This window comes from Carcharhinus amblyrhynchos, unplaced genomic scaffold (assembly GCF_965287045.1).
Source record: "Carcharhinus amblyrhynchos unplaced genomic scaffold, sCarAmb.v2.hapA chromosome_1041, whole genome shotgun sequence".
NCBI lineage: Eukaryota > Metazoa > Chordata > Chondrichthyes > Carcharhiniformes > Carcharhinidae > Carcharhinus > Carcharhinus amblyrhynchos.
Window position 1 is genome coordinate 1 of NW_027650781.1, and position 18,848 is coordinate 18,848.

An 18,848-nucleotide genomic window follows, 5' to 3' on the forward strand; every position below is an offset into this window, starting at 1 on the left:
TCGGTCACCACAGGAGAAGCCAAGCCGCCTGACGTGGAAACATGTCTAAAAGAACTTGCAGGATCTGACCATCGTAACGTTGCGTCTGTTTTGCAGGCATGTCAATGGACATAATCGGAAGAGCTGATGGAAGCCCCCTAGGACCTGAAGCCTCCATAAAAGGTACGGCCTCCAACAAACTAAGTATCGCCCTGATTGGCTGGCATCCCCCGATATCAAAAACCGTCTGCGACACAATGGGTGTCGAGAATTCGTTAGGAAAGTGCATGGACCCCCCCCCCCCTTCCCAAAGAGGGCTAGCAGACAACTAGAGAGATTTGGATATTTACAAGTGCAATAGACCAGGTTGTTGGAGACCGGTTAGCTTAACATCAAAAGTCGGGACTCCTTACTCCAAGATCTGGAAGCCCACAACGCAATGGAATGTGATCCAAACAGAATCCAAGCGGAAAGAATCAGTCTGAATTCTTTGCGAGAGTAGATACGGGAAGTGTGGTCGATGTGATATACTTAGATCTCGAAAATGCCTTCAGTAAGGCCCCAGTCTCTGCGGACCAAGGTAGAAAACAGTCAGGGTTAGCAGCAAAAGATAAATGCCCTGTCTGACAAAGGGTCATCCAGACTTGAAACGTTGGCTCTATTCTCTCCCCACAGATGCTGTCAGACCTGCTGAGATTTTCCAGCGATTTTCTGTTTTTTGTTGAAGGTACTTTATTTGAGATTCTCAGAAGTGCTGGTGCGTGATCTTTCACTGGGATCAGTGTTACGGACACTGGTTGCCACTGGGATAACTCATGTCCAAACTGCACCCCTCTCCTCCCCTGGCTGGTGTAAGGAAAACATTGAGACACTGAGACCCAGTATCTGAATGTTGACCCTTTTTTTTACAGCTACACTGGTTCACTCCCCTGGAAACCCCGAGCGTGGTTTCCGTAGCGTCCAAACGTTCTGTAAAAGGTACAGTTTTCAATTCACTAAATATTGCCACTGAACAGTCGCTGCTCAGACAGGATTGCACCCCCCTGTATATCCAAAGGAGATGGAAGAAGTCTAGTGCACCCGAGCCTACGTCTATGGTCAGGAAGCTAAGAAAACTTTGACTCGAACACAGAAACCCAAAATTTAATGAAAGAAAGAATCAGATCAGATTGCAGAGAAGAGGTTGCAGTCCAACCAGCAATCCTTTGAAGCAAGGGGAGGGTTGATATGGGTGACATGGTAGATGTAATATATTTTTTTTGCAAAAGGCCTTCAATTAAGATAAAGCGTAGTATGTTTGTGATTAGCGTCAGAGTACATAGTGAGAGGGCAAAGAACCAACAACAAAGATACAAATATTAAGGGTTAAGTGTAGTTAACTCGAGTTTTCAAAATGTCGGGGTGTCGGAAACACCTTTGTTTATTTATTTATTTATTCATGTCGCAATTAAGGCTTATATTAACACTGCAATGAAGTTACTGTGAAAATCCCCTAGTTGCCGACACTCCGGCGCCTGTTCGGGCACACTGAGGGAGAATTTAGCACCTAACCAGCATGTACTTTTGGACTGTGGGAGGAAACTGGAGCACCCGGAGGAAACCCACGCCGACACGGGGAGAACGTACAGACTCCACACAGACAGTGACCCGAGACCGGAATCGAACCTGGGTCCCTGGCGCTGTGAGGCAACGGCGTTAACCCACTGTGCCACCGTCACCATTCACGCGAGCAGCTGGAGGTTGGCGAACGTAGAGGAATGTGGGACAAAACGCAGGGACACGCATGTGATTGCCTCGTGAACATTAATGTCGCTCAGGGCAACGTGACACCTTCTGAGGTTTTGCTTTACTGCAGCACATCTCGGTCCTTCCCAAAGCACAACACAGCCAATTGTGGAACTCCATCGACCTATCAACTCTCCAGTAGGGCTGCAACCCCACGTCGTTACCCTGTTAATCCCCCTAACCCGCACATCTTTGGACACTAAGGGACAATTTAGCATGGCCAATCCACCTAACCTGCACATCTTTGGACACTAAGGGACAATTTAGCATGGCCAATCCACCTAACCTGCACATCTTTGGACACTAAGGGACAATTTAGCATGGCCAATCCATCTAACCCGCACATCTTTGGACACTAAGGGACAATTTAGCATGGCCAATCCATCTAACCTGCACATCTTTGGACTGTGGGAGGAAACCGGAGCACCCGGAGGAATCTGATGCCGACGTAAGGAGGATATGCAAACTCCACGCAGTCACCCAAGGCTGGAATCGAATCCAGGCCCCTGGCACAGTGTTAACCACCGTGCCACCCAGCCTTCTCGAATTGTAGCGACCGTGGTAATGTCAGTGACATCACAGCCAATTTGCACGCAGCAAACTCTGAGAAATAGCAGTGGGTTAAGAGGCCAGATAATCTGCGTGTGACGATTGCCGAGGGCAACAAATGTCTTCCCAAGGAGATGTGGGGGGAAACCCTTTACCTTGAACCATTAGAGTCCACTCGCCAACCGATCAGCGCTCTCCTCCCACACAGTACGAATTGTTGTTGGAGAATTCCGTATTCTGGCGTATCTGTCCTGCTGAGTGCAAGACGAAAAGCTTTGACTGGATGTGTTTTTGTTTATTCGGCGGCGCTGCAATTCCGTCTGACCAAGCGATTGTTGGTGCGGCTTCCGGTCACCTCATCGTTACCGCTTCTCTCTTTCAGGTAAATTTCTGGATAGTATAGGAGCCGTGGATCTGAGCTCGATCCTGAACCAGTCCAGGGGTAAGTGACTTTTAATCAGCCGCACTTCCCTCAGCAAGCAGAGCTCCCGTCGGAGGGGGGTGGGGGAGATGGTGAGTGTTTGGGGGGGGGTGGTGGTTGGGGTGGGGAATGGAGAGTGCGTTGGGGGGGGGGGGGGATGGAGAGTGCGTTGTGGGGGGGAGTGGGGTGGGGGATGGAGAGTGCGTGGGGGGGGGGGATGGAGAGTGCGTTGTGGGGGGGAGTGGGGTGGGGGATGGAGAGTGCGTGGGGGGGGGGATGGAGAGTGCGTTGTGGGGGGGAGTGGGGTGGGGGATGGAGAGTGCGTGGGGGGGGGGGATGGAGAGTGCGTTGTGGGGGGAGTGGGGTGGGGGATGGTGAGTGCGTGGGGGGGGAGTGGGGTGGGGGGTGGTGAGTGCGTGGGGGGGAGTGGGGTGGGGGGTGGTGAGTGCGTGGGGGGGGAGTGGGGTGGGGGGTGGTGAGTGCGTGGCGGGGGGAGTGGGGTGGGGGGGTGGTGAGTGCGTGGGGGGGGAGTGGGTGGGGGGTGGTGAGTGCGTGGGGGGGGAGTGGGGTGGGGGATGGTGAGTGCGTGGGGGGGGGAGTGGGGTGGGGGATGGTGAGTGCGTGGGGAGGGGAGTGGGGTGGGGATGGTGAGTGCGTGGGGGGGGAAGTGGGGTGGGGGATGGTGAGTGTGTGGGGGGGGAAGTGGGGTGGGGGATGGTGAGTGTGTGGGGGGGGAAGTGGGGTGGGGGATGGTGAGTGTGTGGGGGGGGAAGTGGGGTGGGGGATGGTGAGTGCGTGGGGGGGGAGTGGGGTGGGGGATGGTGAGTGCGAGGGGGGGGAGTGGGGTGGGGGATGGTGAGTGCGTGGGGAGGGGAGTGGGGTGGGGGATGGTGAGTGTGTGGGGGGGAAGTGGGGTGGGGGATGGTGAGTGTGTGGGGGGGGAAGTGGGGTGGGGGATGGTGAGTGTGTGGGGGGGGAAGTGGGGTGGGGGATGGTGAGTGTGTGGGGGGGAAGTGGGGTGGGGGATGGTGAGTACGTGGGGGGGGGGAGTTGGGTGGGGGATGGTGAGTACGTGGGGGGGGGAGTTGGGTGGGGGATGGTGAGTGCGTGTGGGGGTGGAGTGGGGTGGGGGATGGTGAGTGGTGGGGGGGGGAGTGGGGTGGGGAATGGGTTGGGGGGGGTGGCGGTGAGTGGGGAATGGGTTGGGGGGGTGGCGGTGATTGGGGAATGGGTTGGAGGGGTTGGCGGTGAGTGGGGAATGGGTTGGGGGGGTGGCGGTGAGTGGGGAATGGGTTGGGGGGGGGGCGGTGAGTGGGGAATGGGTTGGGCGGGGGGCGGTGAGTGGGGAATGGGTTGGGGGGGGGTGGAGATGGGTTGGGATGGTGGGGAATGGGTTGGGATGGTGGGGAATGGGTTGGGATGGTGGGGAATGGGTTGGGATGGTGGGGAATGGGTTGGGATGGTGGGGAATGGGTTGGGATGGTGGGGAATGGGTTGGGATGGTGGGGAATGGGTTGGGATGGTGGGGAATGGGTTGGGATGGTGGGGAATGGGTTGGGATGGTGGGGAATGGGTTGGGATGGTGGGGAATGGGTTGGGATGGTGGGGAATGGGTTGGGATGGTGGGGAATGGGTTGGGATGGTGGGGAATGGGTTGGGATGGTGGGGAATGGGTTGGGATGGTGGGGAATGGGTTGGGGTGGTGGGGAATGGGTTGGGGTGGGGGGCGGGATGGTGGGGAATGGGTTGGGGTGGGGGGCGGGATGGTGGGGAATGGGTTGGGGTGGGGGGCGGGATGGTGGGGAATGGGTTGGGGTGGGGGGCGGGATGGTGGGGAATGGGTTGGGGTGGGGGGCGGGATGGTGGGGAATGGGTTGGGGTGGGGGGCGGTGAGTGGGGAATGGGTTGAGGGGGGTGGCGGTGAGTGGGGAATGGGTTGAGGGGGGTGGCGGTGAGTGGGGAATGGGTTGAGGGGGGTGGCGGTGAGTGGGGAATGGGTTGGGGGGGGTGGCGGTGAGTGGGGAATGGGTTGGGGGGGGTGGCGGTGAGTGGGGAATGGGTTGGGGAGGGTGGAGATGGGTTGGGATGGTGGGGAGTGGGTTGGGGGGGGGGAGTGGGTTGGGGTGGGGGTGGTGAGTGAGGGTGTGTGCTGTCTGGGTGTTTCTCAGTGCCCCTGGTTTAGCGCTGACTCTGTCACCTTTTGCAGCTCTCCCCGAGACGTCGGGACTTCGCCTGAGCTCCCAGAGTGTGGTCAGGGGGCTCCCGGGACGCAGCGTCGCTGATGGCACAGGTACACACACCCCTATCCCTCATCCTCATCCCCCCCACCTCGGTTTCCCCCCCCCACTTGTTTTTTTCTCCCCCCCCCCCCCCCCCCCCCCGCCTCCCCTCGTCACTTGTCCCGTCACCCCGTCCCCCATGGGACGGTGGGCAGGAGGGTGAGGAGCTGGGCTGTGTGGATTCTGTAGTTGATGTTGTGTACCCCCAGGCGCGCGGCCAAACCCACAGCCTGTCATTTCTTTTGCAGTTTTTGCCTATTTGCCCCAGGATGACTTGCAGATGAACCCCGAGACCTGAGACAGGGGCAGCCATGGATCGCAGCGTCTCTCTCCCCGCTCCAGTATCTCAGAGCCACCTGTCACACCTTCGCAGGGCTCTGAGGACACCGCGTGGGAGGGGGTTTTTTAAATTTGGAAATAGAAGGGAGAGGGTGGGGACTGAGGATGAGGATATCCAGCCCCGGTGAAGTGAAACTGGTAGATATTTTCTCTCGATGCAATCTCCATCCTCACTCCCCCTCCCTCTCCCTCTCTGCCCATCACCACCTCTTTTTAACACACAGAATTAAAGAAATATTGCACTGACTTGTTTCTGGCTGTTGCTGTACAATGCAGGACTTACACTCATCCCTAAACTTGTCTAATGCCCCAGATTTACTCTGTATCTAACCCCGTGCTGTACCTGTCCTGGGAGTGTTTGATGGGGGGACAGTGTAGAGGGAGCTTTACTCTGTATCTAACCCCGTGCTGTACCTGTCCTGGGAGTGTTTGATGGGGGGATAGTGTAGAGGGAGCTTTACTCTGTATCTAACCCCGTGCTGTACCTGTCCTGGGAGTGTTTGATGGGGGGACAGTGTAGAGGGAGCTTTACTCTGTATCTAACCCCGTGCTGTACCTGTCCTGGGAGTGTTTGATGGGGGGACAGTGTAGAGGGAGCTTTACTCTGTATCTAACCCCGTGCTGTACCTGTCCTGGGAGTGTTTGATGGGGGGACAGTATAGAGGGAGCTTTACTCTGTATCTAACCCCGTGCTGTACCTGTCCTGGGAGTGTTTGATGAGGGGACAGTGTAGAGGGAGCTTTACTCTGTATCTAACCCCGTGCTGTCCCTGTCCTGGGAGTGTTTGATGGGGGACAGTGTAGAGGGAGCTTTACTCTGTATCTAACCCCGTGCTGTACCTGTCCTGGGAGTGTTTGACTTTGTGTGGCGTGGGGGGGTCGGGACGGTGAGTTTGTGGCGTGGGGGGGAGAGGTGAGTGCGTTGGGTGGGTGGGGGGGTAGAGGGGAGTGGGTTGGGGTGTGTGCTGTCTGGGTGTTTCTCAGTGCCCCTGGGTTTAGCGCTGACTCTGTCACCTTTTGCAGCTCTCCCCGAGACGTCGGGACTTCGCCTGAGCTCCCAGAGTGTGGTCAGGGGGCTCCCGGGACGCAGCATCGCTGATGGCACAGGTACACACACCCCTATCCCTCATCCTCATCCTTGTCCCCCTCCCTCATTTCCTCCCCCCCCGCCTCCCCTCGTCACTTGTCCCGTCACCCCGTCCCCCATGGGATGGTGGGCAGGAGGGTGAGGAGCTGGGCTGTGTGGATTCTGTAGTTGATGTTGTGTACCCCCAGGCGCGCGGCCAAACCCACAGCCTGTCATTTCTTTTGCAGTTTTTGCCTATTTGCCCCAGGATGACTTGCAGATGAACCCCGAGACCTGAGACAGGGGCAGCCATGGATCGCAGCGTCTCTCTCCCCCCTCCAGTATCTCAGAGCCACCTGTCACACCTTCGCAGGGCTCTGAGGACACCGCGTGGGAGGGGGTTTTTTAAATTTGGAAATAGAAGGGAGAGGGTGGGGACTGAGGATGAGGATGTCCAGCCCCGGTGAAGTGAAACTGGTAGATATTTTCTCTCGATGCAATCTCCATCCTCACTCCCCCTCCCTCTCTGCCCATCACCACCTCTTTTTAACACACAGAATTAAAGAAATATTGCACTGACTTGTTTCTGGCTGTTGCTGTACAATGCAGGACTTACACTCATCCCCAAACTTGTCTAATGCCCCAGATTTACTCTGTATCTAACCCCGTGCTGTACCTGTCCTGGGAGTGTTTGATGGGGGGGACAGTGTAGAGGGAGCTTTACTCTGTATCTAACCCCGTGCTGTACCTGTCCTGGGAGTGTTTGATTGGGGGGGGGGGAACAGTGTAGAGGAAGCTTTACTCTGTATCTAACCCCGTGCTGTACCTGTCCTGGGAGTGTTTGATGGGGGGACAGTGCAGAGGGAGCTTTACTCTGTATCTAACCCCGTGCTGTACCTGTCCTGGGAGTGTTTGATGGGGGGACAGTATAGAGGGAGCTTTACTCTGTATCTAACCCCGTGCTGTACCTGTCCTGGGAGTGTTTGATGGGGGGGACGGTGTAGAGGGAGCTTTACTCTGTATCTAACCCCGTGCTGTACCTGTCCTGGGAGTGTTTGATGGGGGGGACGGTGTAGAGGGAGCTTTACTCTGTATCTAACCCCGTGCTGTACCTGTCCTGGGAGTGTTTGATGGGGGGGACGGTGTAGAGGGAGCTTTACTCTGTATCTAACCCCGTGCTGTACCTGTCCTGGGAGTGTTTGATGGGGGGACGGTGTAGAGGGAGCTTTACTCTGTATCTAACCCCGTGCTGTACCTGTCCTGGGAGTTGTTTGATGGGGGGGACGGTGTAGAGGGAGCTTTACTCTGTATCTAACCCCGTGCTGTACCTGTCCTGGGAGTTGTTTGATGGGGGGGACGGTGTAGAGGGAGCTTTACTCTGTATCTAACCCCGTGCTGTACCTGTCCTGGGAGTGTTTGATGGGGGGACAGTGTAGAGGGAGCTTTACTCTGTATCTAACCCTGTGCTGTACCTGTCCTGGGAGTGTTTGACTTTGTATGGCTGGAGGAGGGGGGGAAAAAAAGAAGGGGGTGGTATACACACATAGGAATAGTGTTGGGAGCTCCTTTCCAAAACAGTCTTGTACCAGCAGCAGGCTCTGTTTGTTGGTACCTTGTCGTGAGCTGCTCTGACTGTGTACTGTCCAGCAAGTTTGCTTTCCCCCCCATCCCTACACTCACATTCATTTTTATTTTCAAGTACCTACTTTTGAAATAAATCTGCCATGTTATTTTTGGAGGTTTATTTGAATTATATCTCTCTTCCCCCTACTTTCCTGTATATATATCCCCACTGCCTAGAAATGCAACATGTTCTCTTACGCTCTGGTGAGGCTACACGACAGCTTAGCTAATACGGAAAAGAAGCTGTTTTGTTTCAAGTAGAATCTTATTTTGATGTTGCACATAAACCAGAAACAGACAAGACTTCAATAGTTTTTATTCAGTCCAGCCACATGTGCAACAGTGGCTCCACGTGGGATCCACACTGGTTCCAAACCACACAGTGACAGCCTCTCAAACCACAGGGAAAACAGCCACAAAAACTGGGAATATCTGTTTCAAACACCTTTTCTTGCATCAATTGGTCAGGCAGTCTGAGACCACTGTCCCCGAGGGACAAAAAGAAACCACCTCCCTCCCCAACACAATGCAGAGCTGGGGAGACGGGACAGGAAAACCAGATGGAGCTTGTCAGGCCCAGCTGCTGGGAGTCAGCCCCACCTAGGGAGGAGGCCAAACATCTCCTGGGAGGCGTAGGTCATGTAGAGAAAGCCATCCTCCTCCTTGAACTCAGCGTAGATCTCTGCCATGGTCAGGGACATGCTGGCCAGACTCCTGTTATTCACCATCAGGTAGAAGGCTTGGCTCGAAGAGAGAGACATCCGGCTCCTGCAGAGAGTGGGGGGTGGGTAAGGAGAGGCAGATTTTAGAATCCCTACAGTGCCAAAGGAGGATCACAGGCCCCATCCCTGTAACCCCACTTATTTACCCTATGTTAATCCCCCCCCTGACACAAAGGGGGGGTATTTAGCATGGCCAATCCACCCAGCCTGCACATCTTTTCAGACTGTGGGAGGAAACCCACACAGACATGGGGAGAACATGCAGACTCCACACACAGTGACCCAAGTTGGGAATCGAACCCAGGTCCCTGGCACAGAGGCAGCAGTGCTAACCCACTGAGCTACCCAAAAACAGGGTGAGGAGGAGGAGACAGGGGAGAAACCAGGCCTTTGGAACACTGCAGATTTAGCCATGATTGTTATTCAACAGAACAAGGCCCGCTTGTTTAATCCAAATTAGGATCCCAAATAATACCTCATTCATCATTTAAAAACTCGGTCTAAACAAACTAGGTAATGTAGGAATTTATGGTCTGGAGCACAATACCGATTACGTGTCTTAACTAGCAGTGTACTCCCAGCACCAGGGACCCGGGTTCGATTCCAGTCTTGGGTCACTGTGCGGCGTCTGCATGGGTTTTCTCTGGGTGCTCCTAGGTGCTTCCTGGCTCGGGCCACTGCTCGTGTGGGGTTTGCACATTCTCCCCATGTCTGTGTGGGTTTCCTCCCACACTCCAAAGATGTGCAGGTTATTGGATTAGCCATGGCAAGTGTATGGCTAGGGCCTGGGTGGGATTGTGGTCAGTGCAGACTTGATGGGCTGAATGGCCTCTTTCAACACTGTAGGGCGGTACAGTGGCACACAGCGTTGCCTCACAGCCCTGGGGACCCATGTTCGAATCCCAGCTTGGGGTCACTGCACTGGGTTTCCTCCGAGTGCTCCAGTTTCTTCCCACAGTCCAAAGCTGTGCGGGGGTAGGTGGATTGGGCCGTGCTAAATTGCCCCTCAGTGTCAGGGAGACCAGCTAGGGTCAATTCATGGGGGATAGGATTATGGTCAGTGCAGACTTGATGGGCCAAATGGCCTACTTCTGCACTGTAGGATTCTCTACTGTTGCCAAGAGATTAAAATTAGTCCATGAACCTCAAATGCGATTGTCTGCAGTATTATTTAAAAAAAAAGGTTCACTCATTGCTTCTATCCAAGAGTTCTAATGCTTACCCAGGAAGAAACAAAAACAAACATTTTAACCCATCTCAGACTAACTTATTTTGGTAGGTTTGCTTCCATGTAATTTTTTAAATCTTAAATAAATCTGACTTCTGGTTTTTAGCCTGCGTGTGTCTGTGTTTACATGACGTCTTGAGACTAAAGGAGATTACAGCGGGGAGATGTCCTACATGGCTACCAAAAATGAAGCAGAACTTTCCCTGTGTGCACTCAAAATCCTCCCTGATGAAGGCCGAGGTCCCATTTGCTTTGCTAACAACTCTACCTGGTGCACTGTTCCTGCACGTTCAAGATCAACTCCTGGTAACTGTTTGACAGGATAAATTTCTTTACGCATTATTGTTCGATTATCTCGAGGTGTGGGGTTGAAGCAGATGATACGTTGCCCATGGAGAGAAAATGGGATTTGTTCTGCACCGCATTGGCTAAAAAGAGATACCATGAAATCATGGGCTGAATGGCCCTCGTGCGCTGCAAGCTGTTCAGAGAAGGGGAGGGGTTGAGGGACAAAATTCTAGAGCCTAAAGATCCCCCCCCCCCCCCAGGCAGCTGAAGGTACGGCCACCAAAGGAGCAATGGGAATCGGGACATGCTCAGGAGGCTGGAATTGGAGGGATGCGGGGATCTCGGAGGCAGTGTAGGGAGCTGGATGAGGCGAGAGAGGGAGGGGGTGTAGGGAGCTGGAGGTTGAGATAGGCAGAGGGTGTAGGTGCTGGATAAGGTTACAGAGATAGGGAGGGGGTATAGGTAGTTAGGGTGTGAAGGGGCTGGAGGAGATTGCAGAGATAGGGAAGGGAGTGTGGGGGCTGGAGGAGGTTACAGAGAGGGAAGGGGGTGAGGGACCTGGAGGAGGTTACAGAGAGGGAAGGGGGTGAGGGAGCTGGAGGAGATCGAGATAGGCAGGGGGTGTAGGTGCTGGATAAGGTTACAGAGATAGGGAGGGGGGTATAGGTAGTTAGAGAGGGTGTGAAGGGGCTGGAGGAGGTTGCAGAGATAGGGGAGTGGGGGGGCTGGAGGAGGTTACGAGGGGTGTAGGGGTTGGAGCTCAAAGCCATGCAGGAGGAGTTTTAAGAGCAGAATAGCTAAAGCGGTCTGGCCAATATGACAAGGGATAAAAATTGACATTTTATGGGTAGGGTGTAAATAGCAAGCTCATCTCTATTGGGGGTGGGGGGGGTAAGAGGGCAGGAGTGGGTGGGGGGGACAGAGAAAAGAAAAAAAGAGGGGGTCAAACAGGACACAGGAGGTTGCAAACAGACTAGTTGAATCTGTAAACTGTTGCCAGGGATATGGGGTGGATAGCTGTGTCTACATAAAACAAGGAACTACAAAAGGGTGGTGAATGTAGCCCAGTCCCATCACACAAACCAGCCTCCCATCCGTTGACTCCGTCTACACTTCCCGCTGCCTCGGGGAAAAGCAGCCGGCATAATCAAGGACCCACCCCCCACGTACCCCGGACATTCTCTCTTCCACCTTCTTCCGTCGGGAAAAAGATACAAAAGTCTGAGGTCCCGTACCGACCGACTCAAGAACAGCTTCTTCCCTGCTGCTGTCAGACTTTTGAATGGACCTACCTCGCATTAAGCTGATCTTTCTCTACACCCTCGCTGTGACTGTAACACTACACTCTGCACCCTCTCCTTTCCTTCTCTATGAACAGTATGCTTTGTCTGTATAGCACGCAAGAAACAATATTTTCTGTATCCCAATACATGTGGGAATAATAAAATCTAATCCCATAACCAAAAGCAATGGATTTAAATCTTCCTAACTAATTTTTTTTTCCCCTCCCATCAGCAAAGCTTCCTTCCAGTTTAAATGTCAGATTACTGAACTGGCAACTGAGAAGTTAGCAAGGAGCAGCACCCCCTCCTCCTCCCCCCCAGTGCATCGAGAGACTCCCCCCACCCCAGCTCACCTGATGATGATCATGAACTGACACAGACTGAGCTCCAGAGGGACCAGGTACTTGGACTTGTCCAAATGTGGCAGTGATCGTTCCTTAGCATAACGCTCCACTATCACCTGGGTGGGGCAGGGGACGGAAGGAGAGAGAGAGAGGATGAAGATAAAGCTGCAACATTTTGCAAGATCAGATATGACCATTTCCAGTTCAAAGCGACAGGTAACGATATCCTCGCCAGTGGGTTAACACTGCTGCCTCACAGCTCCAGGGACCTGGGTTCAATTCCTGGCTTGGATCATTGTGTGGAGTCTGCACATTCTCCCCATGTCTGTGTAGGTTTCCTCCAGGCACTCCAGTTTCCTCCCAGTCTGAAAGACATGCTGGTTAGCTGCTAAATTCTCCCTCAGTGTAACCCAAACAGGAGTGTGGTGACTAGGGAAATTTTGTAGGTACACCCACAGTGCTGTTAGGGAGGGAGTTCCAGGATTGTGATTGGACATCAGTCAGTCCCCCCGTGTGTGGTGTAGGTACACCCACAGTGCTGTTAGGGAGGGAGTTCCAGGATTGTGATTGGACATCAGTCAGTCCCTGTGTGTGGTGTAGGTACACCCACAGTGCTGTTAGGGAGGGAGTTCCAGGATTTTGACCCCAGCCACAGTGAAGGAACGGCCGATATATTTCCAAGTCGGGATGGTGAGTGGCTCGGAGGGGGAACTTGCAGGGGGTGGTGTTCCCCATGTGTCTGCTGCCCCCAACCCCCCCTTGTCCTTCTAGGTGGTAGAGGTGGTGGGTTTGGAAGGTGCTGTGGAAGGAGCCTTGGTGAGTCGCTGCAGTGCATCTTGTAGATGGTACACACTGCTGTCACTGTGCGTCGGTGGTGGAGGGAGTGAGTGTTTGTGGTTAGTGTGTCGATCGAGCGGGACTGCTTTGTCCTGGATGGTGTCGAGCTTCTCGAGTGTTGTTGGGAGCCGCACTCATCCAGGCAAGTGGAGAGTATTCCATCACACTCCTGACTTGTGTCCTTGTAGATGGTGGACAGGCTTTGGGGGGGGAGTCAGGAGGTGAGTTACTCCCCGCAGGATTCCCAGTGGACAGGCTTTGGGGGGGAGTCAGGTGATGAGTTACTCTCTGCAGGATTCCCAGTGGACAGGCTTTGGGGGGAGTCAGGAGGTGAGTTACTCTCTGCAGGATTCCCAGTGGACAGGCTTTGGGGGGTAGTCAGGAGGTGAGTTACTCTCCACAGGATTCCCAGTGGACAGGCTTTGGGGGGGGAGTCAGGAGGTGAGTTACTCTCTGTAGGATTCCCAGTGGACAGGCTTTGGGGGGAGTCAGGAGGTGAGTTACTCTCTGCAGGATTCCCAGTGGACAGGCTTTGGGGGGTAGTCAGGACGTGAGTTACTCTCGGCAGGATTCCCAGCCTCTGACCTGCTCTGGTAACCACAGTATTTATACGTCTGGGTCCAGTTCAGTTTCTGGTCAATGGTAACCCCCAGGATATTGAATCCACTGCAGAATGAGGGTTGATAATTAGAATTCTGTTCTCCCTTAAGTATTAGACACACGGAGGGACTTTCTTATGGAGGAACTTTCTTATGGAGGACAGGTTGAGTAGTTTTGGGGCCTGTGCTCACTGGGGGTTTAGAAGAACAAGAGGCGACCTTACTGAGATATCAGATTCTCAGCGGGAGTTTGACAGGGTAGATGCTGAGAGTGTCTAGGAGCAGAGGGGCACCGTCTCAGAGTAAGGGGGTTGCCCATTGAAAATGGAGGAGGAGGAGGAACTTCCTCTCTCGGAGGGGAGCAATTCTGTGGAATTCTTTCCCAGACAGGCTGGGAAATGGGAGTCTGTCCAAGGCCGATGATGTGGAGATGCCGGCGTTGGACTGGGATAAACACAGTAAGAAGTCTCACAACACCAGGTTAAAGTCCAACAGGTTTATTTGATAGTAAACCCACCAGCTTTTTGGGGTTTGTCAGGTGAGCGGAGAGTTCTGGTCTCAAACAGAGCATATAAACAGCACGCAGTTTACAGATGTGAATACTGATTAGAATGTGAGTCTTTTACGGCTAATCAAATCTTAAAAAGTTACAGACAATGTGAGCGGAGATAGCATTAAGCGCAGTTTAAAGAGATGTGTATTGTCTCCAGACAGGATAGTGAGATTTTAGAAGCCCAGACAGGTCATGGGGGGGTGGTTACAGATAGTGTGACATGAATCCAAGATCCCTGTTGAGACTGTCCTCGTGTGTGCGGAACTTGGCTATCAGTCTCTGCTCAGCAACTCTGCGCTGTCGTGTGTCGTGAAGGCCGCCTTGGAGAATTTCCTCAAATCTGTAAACCGTGTCTTTCTAAGCCCTGTTTAAAGACCAGAACCTGAGAGAGGGACAGAGCCCCGAAAGCTAGTGGCGTTCACTCCAAAATAACCCTGTCGGACTTTAACCTGGTGTTGAGAGACTTCTGACAAGGTCGAGAGAGAGACAGATTATCAGTGGGGGGGGGAACCGAGGGGATAAGGTGGGAAACTGGGTTTATCACATCAGATCAGTCACAATCTCATTGAGCGGAGGGAACACAGACTCGATGGGCCGAATGGTTTATTTCTAGCCCCCCCACACAGATCTAACTTGAAAAAAAAAGCTTGATTTAATTCATGCACCGTTATAAATGGTTCATTTAATGAGGTCACAGCTTACCGAGACTTCAAGAAGGACGAGGTATGCAATCTCACACACACCCCCGTCCTTTCCCCACACACCCCCCCTGCCCCTCTCTCCCCCCCCCACAAACACCCCCTCCCCACACTTCTCCCTCCCCCCACCCTCTTCTACACACACTTCCACCTCCCACACCCTCCCTCTCCCCCACACACTTCCACCTCCCACACCCTCCCTCTCCCCCACACACACCCCTTGCCTTTTCTCCCACACACACACCACCCCTACACCCTCCCTCCCCCACACATCCCCTGTCCCTCTCTCCCAAACACACCCACTCCCCTCCACACACTTCTCCCTCCCCCCACCACACCCCCACCCTCTTCTCCCCACACACACACACACATCCACCCACCCTCTCCCACACACACACCACCCCCCAATTCATCTCACCCTCTTCTCTCCCATACACCAATGCCACCACCCCCCCCCCCCAACACACACTCCCCTCCACACACTTTTCCCTACCCCCCCCCCCCAATCCAACCCTCTTCTCCCCACACACATCCACCCCTCAACAACCCCCCTCTCTCCCCCACACATTTCCCCTGCCCTCTCTCCCATACACACACACCAAACCCCCCCTCCTTTCCCTACACACACTACCCCCCCCCCATTCATCCCACCCTCTTCTCCCTCCCCACCCACTTTCTCCCCCTCCTCAAAACACACACCCACCCCCTGCCCTTACAAAGACATCTATCTGTTTACCCCCCACCCCCTGTTCCCCAGTGTTGAGGTTACTGACCGGTAGTTTATTCGGGTATCTGTTCCTGATGTTGATCACTTCACTTCTCCTTAGAGCTACAAAACAGCAAAAAAAAGTTTTATTTTTCATATAACTGATTTAAATTTCCTTCGTTCTGAAGGACAGATACAGAGTCCTTCAGCTAATAATATTGATAAATTAAATGTACAGGATTGTTTCAGTAAACCCAGGTCTGAGAGTGGAAAAAGTTTCAGTACTTTTTTTAACCCCCCCCCCCCAAAAAAAACCCCACCACAGTTCCAGAAAGTTTGGAAATTCTGCAAAGTGAGTGACCAAACCATGTGACATCTACAAATGTAGGAACTGACCAGAGAGAGAGAGAAAAAACTCTGCAAAAAGGGGGGAAGCAACTGACCAGGGAGAGAGAGAGAGAACTCTGCAAAAAGGGGGGAGTAACTGATTAGAGAGAGAGAGAACTCTGCAAAAAGGGGGGAGTAACTGAACAGAGAGAGAACTCTGCAAAAAGGGGGGAGCAACTGAACAGAGAGAGAACTCTGCAAAAAGGGGGGAGCAACTGAACAGAGAGAGAACTCTGCAAAAAGGGGGGAGCAACTGAACAGAGAGAGAACTCTGCAAAAAGGGGGGAGCAACTGAACAGAGAGAGAGAAAGAGAGAGAGAACTCTGCAAAAAAGGGGGAACAACTGACCAGAGAGAGAGAAAGAGAGAGAGAGAACTCTGCAAAAAGGGGGGAGTAACTGACCAGAGAGAGAGTGAGAGAGAGAGAACTCTGCAAAAAAGGGGGGAGTAACTGACCAGAGAGAGAGTGAGAGAGAGAGAACTCTGCAAAAAAGGGGGGAACAACTGACCAGAGAGAGAGAGAAAGAGAGAGAGAACTCTGCAAAAAGGGGGGAGTAACTGACCAGAGAGAGAGAGAACTCTGCAAAAAAAGGGGGGAGTAACTGACCAGAGAGAGAGAGAGAACTCTGCAAAAAGGGGGGAACAACTGACCAGAGAGAGAGAGAAAGAGAGAGAGAACTCTGCAAAAAGGGGGGAGTAACTGACCAGAGAGAGAGAGAACTCTGCAAAAAAAGGGGGGAGTAACTGACCAGGGAGAGAGAGAGAGAGAACTCTGCAAAAAGGGGGGAAATAACTGACCAGAGAGAGAGAGAAAACTCTGCAAAAAGGGGGGAAATAACTGACCAGAGAGAGAGAGAAAACTCTGCAAAAAGGGGGGAGTAACTGACCAGAGAGAGAGAGAGAGAACTCTGCAAAAAAAAGGGGGGAGCAACTGAACAGAGAGAGTGAGAGAGAGAAAACTCTGCAAAAAGGGGGGAGTAACTGAACAGAGAGAGTGAGAGAGAACTCTGCAAAAAGGGGGGAAATAACTGACCAGGGAGGGAAAACTCTGCAAGTGTATAATTTACAGGAGAACAATGTAATTGACAAATGGGTGCTGTCCTTACAGAAACTGCGTCTCTCCTTGAAGGATCTACATGTCTGGCGTCGTTCTGAAGGAGCCATGGACTCTGTACAAGACTGACACTCCCTAAAGTCGGGAGAATTGGATTCCTGTCTCTCTTCCACTGGCCCCTCTTAAAGAAACAATCGCCCAGCCCACCCAGAATTAGCCCCACGGACCATTCAGCTCCCTCCCAATTGGAGCTGTTCGCAGAATGCAGCCAGAGGTCTCATTGAGTCAGGAGGAGGTTTCATTTCCACAAACCCTTCCTTGTGACTCTCAGTCACTGGGTGAAGGGAGGGGACGGTCCGCTGACTGACAGCAGCGCCCCCAAGGAGGCCCGTTCGGCCCCTCTCCTCTGTGCTAGCTCCTGGAAAGAGCTGTCTAATTACTCACACTCCTTCCCCCACCCCTTTTGAAGCATTTCTTCAATTGGTTGTGACACAGTGGGTGTCCTCCCCCACTTACTGGGTTCAAATCCCACTTAGAATCCCCACAGGGCAGAAAGGGGCTATTCGACTAAGTGAGTCTGCACTGACAACAAGCCCACTCACTATCACTGTAACCCCCTGCATTTACCCTGCTAACCTCCTTGACACTAAGGGGCAATTTAGCACGGCCAATCCACCTGACCTACACATCTTTGGACTGTGGGAGAAAACCTGAGCACCCGGAGAAACCCACGCAGACACGGGGAGAATGTGCAAACTCCACACAGACAGTCACACAAAGCTGGAATTGAATCCAGGTCCCTGGCGCTGTGAGGCAGTGGTGCTAACCCACCGTGCCACCCTAAGTGCAGATATCGGAAGAGAGGAAAGGATTGTGGAATGTGACGCCCCCCAAGGTTAAACATCTAGCCGAGGTTCCCTGTCCTGGGCCTGGTGAGGGAGGGGGTGGAGTTGGAAAGGGCAAAGGGAGGGGGCGGGGTGGATTGGCCATGCTAAATTGCCCCTTAGTGTCCAAAGATGTGTAGGTTAGGTGGATTGGCCATGCTAAATTGCCCCTTAGTGTCCAAAGATGTGTAGGTTAGGTGGATTGGCCATGCTAAATTGCCCCTTAGTATCCAAAGATGTGCAGGTTAGGTGGATTGGCTATGCTAAATTGCCCCTTAGTGTCCAAAGATGTGTGGGTTAGGTGGATTGGCCATGCTAAATTGTCCCTTAGTGTCCAAAGATGTGTTGGTTAGGTGGATTGGCCATGCTAAATTGCCCCTTAGTGTCCAAAGATGTGTGGGTTAGGTGGATTGGCCATGCTAAATTGTCCTTAGTGTCCAAAGATGTGTTGGTTAGGTGGATTGGCCCATGCTAAATTGCCCCTTAGTGTCCAAAGATGTGTGGGTTAGGTGGATTGGCCATGCTAAATTGTCCCTTAGTGTCCAAAGATGTGTGGGTTAGGTGGATTGGCCATGCTAAATTGTCCCTTAGTGTCCAAAGATGTGTTGGTTAGGTGGATTGGCCATGCTAAATTGCCCCTTAGTGTCCAAAGATGTGTGGGTTAGGTGGATTGGCCATGCTAAATTGTCCCTTAGTGTCCAAAGATGTGTTGGTTAGGTGGATTGGCCATGCTAAATTGCCCCTTAGTGTCCAAAGATGTGTGGGTTAGGTGGATTGGCCATGCTAAATTGCCCTTAGTGTCCAAAGATGTGCAGGTTAGGTGGATTGGCCATGCTAAGTTGTCCGGGAATGTGTAGGTTAGAGGGATTAGCTATATATGCGGGGATAGAGCCTGGGTGGGATTATGGTTACTGCAGATTGGATGGGCTGAATGGCCTCCTTCTGCACTGTAGGGATTCTATGATTCACTTACCAACAAGGTCTGGGGACAGGGTTAGAAAGCAGTGACTCTTTAAGTTTATTTATTAGTGTCACAAGTCGGCTTACATTAACACTGCAATGAAGTTACTGTGAAAATCTCCTAGTCACCCACCCTCCAGCGCCTGCTTGGGTTACACTGAGGGAGAATTTAGCACCTAACTGGCACGTCTTTCGGACTGTGGGAGGAAACCCACGCAGACACGAGGAGAATGTGCAGACTCTGCACAGACAGTGACCCGAGGCCG

At 53.0% G+C, this 18,848-nt stretch overlaps 2 protein-coding genes across 2 annotated transcripts; one reads left to right on the forward strand and one right to left on the reverse strand.

Annotated features, from left to right (window-relative positions):
* Positions 1 to 100: 100 nt before the first annotated feature.
* On the forward strand, positions 101 to 7,141 carry LOC145340460 (uncharacterized). Its single transcript, XM_080184928.1, has 5 exons — positions 101 to 162; positions 2,696 to 2,755; positions 4,941 to 5,024; positions 6,375 to 6,458; positions 6,666 to 7,141. Exons 1-5 carry the CDS (start codon positions 105 to 107, stop codon positions 6,713 to 6,715), a joined length of 336 nt encoding a protein of 111 aa, XP_080041054.1. The 5' UTR covers positions 101 to 104; the 3' UTR covers positions 6,716 to 7,141.
* A 1,079-nt stretch (positions 7,142 to 8,220) lies between these two features.
* On the reverse strand, positions 8,221 to 17,000 carry map1lc3c (microtubule-associated protein 1 light chain 3 gamma). The gene is made up of 4 exons (XM_080184927.1): positions 16,791 to 17,000; positions 15,366 to 15,421; positions 11,915 to 12,021; positions 8,221 to 8,808 (listed from the first exon to the last, which is right to left on the reverse strand). The coding sequence occupies exons 1-4, from the start codon at positions 16,846 to 16,848 to the stop codon at positions 8,631 to 8,633; spliced, it is 399 nt and encodes a 132-aa protein (XP_080041053.1). The 5' UTR covers positions 16,849 to 17,000; the 3' UTR covers positions 8,221 to 8,630.
* Between the last annotated feature and the right edge of the window lie 1,848 nt (positions 17,001 to 18,848).